Source organism: Austrofundulus limnaeus, unplaced genomic scaffold (genome assembly GCF_001266775.1).
Source record: "Austrofundulus limnaeus strain Quisiro unplaced genomic scaffold, Austrofundulus_limnaeus-1.0 Scaffold5, whole genome shotgun sequence".
Taxonomy (NCBI): domain Eukaryota; kingdom Metazoa; phylum Chordata; class Actinopteri; order Cyprinodontiformes; family Rivulidae; genus Austrofundulus; species Austrofundulus limnaeus.
The window spans coordinates 3,651,451-3,654,817 of record NW_013952407.1 but is presented as its reverse complement, the minus strand read 5'-3'; the positions used below and the strand labels follow the sequence as shown (position 1 = coordinate 3,654,817).

At 44.3% G+C, this 3,367-nt stretch overlaps 1 protein-coding gene across 4 annotated transcripts in view; it reads right to left on the bottom strand.

Moving 5' to 3' along the window:
* The window catches only part of znf821 (zinc finger protein 821), a 16,821-nt gene that overhangs the window by 8,148 nt on the left and 5,306 nt on the right, over nt 1-3,367 (bottom strand). For 2 of the 4 annotated variants that reach the window (XM_014027494.1, XM_014027480.1), the window contains exons 2-3: nt 776-907; nt 525-643 (exon numbers count right to left, since the gene is read on the bottom strand). In XM_014027494.1, coding sequence (XP_013882948.1) covers nt 525-643; nt 776-907 — 251 coding nt within the window. Of the gene's footprint in view, nt 1-524; nt 664-775; nt 908-3,367 lie in introns of those variants that run through there. The other 2 variants (XM_014027487.1, XM_014027501.1) reach the window with 2 other exon arrangements.

Sequence of the window (3,367 nt, the reverse complement as noted above, 5' to 3'; positions counted from 1 at the left end):
ACACACACCATTAGACCAATGGAGCTGTGGCAGAAGATGGTGGCAGGGGTTCGTTTGTATGTGTGCAGAAAGAGGCCACATTGCCAAAACAATTATTGACACAAAAATGCATAATATTACAACAACAGAGCAGTATTAAGACAAAATTATAGTAAAACATCAAAATACAATCATATTAGTACTGTAAACACTGAACTACTGAGTTGAAATATTAAACTATGGTGCAGTACCAAGTTGAGTACAGCATGGGGCAGTATTGGACCAATACAAGGCTCCATTGACTGTCATTATAATTCATTAAACATTAATATTTCATAAACTATAAGTTTTACAGGTACCAAAAGGCATGGCCATCATTTGGCRCAGGGGCTTTACAGATATAAATTACAATTGCAGCTCTAGGACAAAGTATGCAGGAGGAGAAGCATGGCAAAGTTGAGATGACTTGGATGGGAAATGAATTGGCAATGCACACAAGTTCAAAGATGAAAAGAAGCCGTTTCTACTCCAGCAGACTCACTCACCTCTTTCACTCCCACTCCTTCGAGGCGGCACTGCGTCCTCTTGGTGGTCATGTGGTCGTCRACGGAGGTGTTTGAAGACGAGTCTTCTCCGTGGTTGTCGGCGTCGCTATCGCTTTCTTCTATGGAGGCAAACATAGCCCTATCAATACAAACAACAGAGCACAGAGCAGGGCTTATTCTCACTAACACCCCTCAGTCCGAGGACGTTCCGATGCTGCCTCCCCGTCCCGTCCCTTCCCTCCATCCTGTACCTGAAAGGCTGTCCTGCTCTTGGACTTCCTGGGAGTTGTTGCTGCAGCATTCGCTGTCTTCGGTGAATTCATCCCTGCCGTCCATGTTAATAGTGTGCTGAAGTCCTGGTAAACCTGAAGTGTGGAACGGCCCTGGGGGAAGAAAAGAGTAAAGATCACTTAATTATCTTCTTGTGATGAGAGAATAAAGCTGAGGATGCAAACAAGTGACAATCAGAAAAAAAAAGCTTAACAACAGTTTTGAGAAGACATAATGCATAATAATAAATAATAATAAAAACCTAGCACAAAAAGTAAGGTGTTTGGTTAATTCTTTATTTGTTGTCACAACACTTCCTGGCAATAATTTTATATCAGGCTTCTAATTGGCAGCACCTGGGGGTACCAGAAGCTCAAAACAACAAAATATGCTGTTTGGCAGAGAAGATTGAGATAATTTTTCATGTGCACAACCCACATACTCAGCTCTACTGCTCATCCCACAAATGCATGTTCCTTACAAATGTGGCACCACTTAAAAGGGAAGTTAACAGGCTTTCCAACAGTATGAGATTTATTACCAAGAAGCATTGTTACAACAAAGAAATAATCTACCAAACACAATTTCCCTTACTTTAAGTATGATGTTAACGTTTCTAAATTCTGAAGTTACTAAAATCTATAGATCTGCMGTCTGCAGAGTCACCTGAACCATTCCAATCCACACAGAAGCAYCACAAAGTCGGCGAGGCGAGCTCGCTAACATGTACTCACGAACATGAACTTACATTTCCAACCCAACCCCCTCTKCTTCACACACAGATCTATGTTAGGCTGTTCCAGCATCGATGCTGCAGTCCCTCAGGAGAAGCAGCCTTGTTTCGTCCAGCTAACTGCCTGAGCAACAGAGTGTGTTTCGTCTCTCTTAACACCACCCACACACACACACACACACACACACACCGAGCAGCCTGGCTCGCCCGCTGTCTCCCCTGCTCATATGTAGCTTCCATATCTATAACATCGTCTGGGAGCAGGGAGAACACAGCTCCACGGTGACAGCACATACAGCATGTTGGCCCTTTCGCTCTCTGTGACGGAGCAGCTCCTTTGGTTAAAGGAAATAATAATCCCTTACTTTCCTTATCACCTCCCCACTGAAAACCCGTATTGGACTCCAACTGCTTTTAAAAGTTTTATTAAAAGCCTCTTTGGCAGCGACACAGCCACTCAGGAGGCTAAAATTAATGACAGCTTCAGAAATCTCGTTTTCTTTTCTTGTGCACACTACTTCCTGTAACACGGGTCAAAGATACAGACTTCAGCTACCTGAGACTGACAGAAGTAATTACACAATCCTGAGCTTTTGAACACACACACACACTTTACCTCTCACTCTATAGAAAACAGGTTTATTCTTCTGTAATCAGACTTTTTTTTTCTTATTTAGTCTGTGAATGCATTGTGGATCTTTTCCCACACAAGTCCGTGCATTCATTATGTGTGGCAGAGTGGGTCCGAGTATTGAACTACCGTACTACAGCAAGCCGGCTGYTCGGCACACAGCCAATGATTGATGTGTGAGAAATGCCCATCCCCCCCACTGCCACTGCTCTGTCTGTACATCTGTCTCTCCGTGCACCCCCCCAGTCTCTGCCACTGTGATGCTATCTCCGAGTCTGTGTGTCTGTAGGCAGGAGGTGACGCAGTGTCTGACTGAATCCAGACAAAGAGACAAACTCATCAGCCAACACACACACACACACACACAAGTGAGAGAGGGGGGAAAGAAGAGGAGTGGGTGAAGGGTGTGCAAGGGGTAGTGAGTAAAACAAAACAGACAAAAGATAGAATGCCAAAACTCTACTCAAACTCGATTCAAAAGCCTCCCCCCGCCCGCACTTCTTCTCCTTTCCAGCCGCCGTCCCCTCCAAAACGCACACATTCAGTCTCACAATATTGTCTGAATCTGCAGGAAGCGCTGGGTGACCCCTCCATCCTCCACGCACATACAAGCAGGAGGAGAGCGAGGCGAGGATGGAGGGCCAGACATCTGAGAAGTTCTGGTCGGCTGACACAGAGCATAACGTGATGAAACCTTCCTGCAGAAGAAAAGCCTCTCTGCGACCAGGGGCCAGTGGAAACGGTCGCTCACAAACACAACAGGAAGTAAGAAATGCTGAAAATGTTCAATCAAAAGGCAAAGAAAAGAACACCACTTGCCCACTGTTACTTTTACCTCTTTGAAAAGCAAGTTTAAGAGTTAGCTCTGACAAAACAAAACATTGTCACAGCGGTCACACAAAGTTACCAAGTGTGGCTTCTCAATTATAAAAATTGCCAAACAGTTTTAGTACAAATCAGCATAAAACCACAACTTTATGAGGAAATGTAAAGTCAAACAAACTTGTTTCATTTCAAAATAAAGCCTTTATCTGCCGGAGCACACAGGTCGTGCACCTTCTTCAGACTTAATTATTTCCGGGTATTATGTGCATCAGAAGGAAAAAGAAAAGCACAGACAGCATTGTTGTGTCATTGTCTGGAATTCCCTGACTTTGTGTGTGTGTGTGTGTGTGTGTGTGTGTGTGTGTGTGTGTGTGTGTGTGTGTG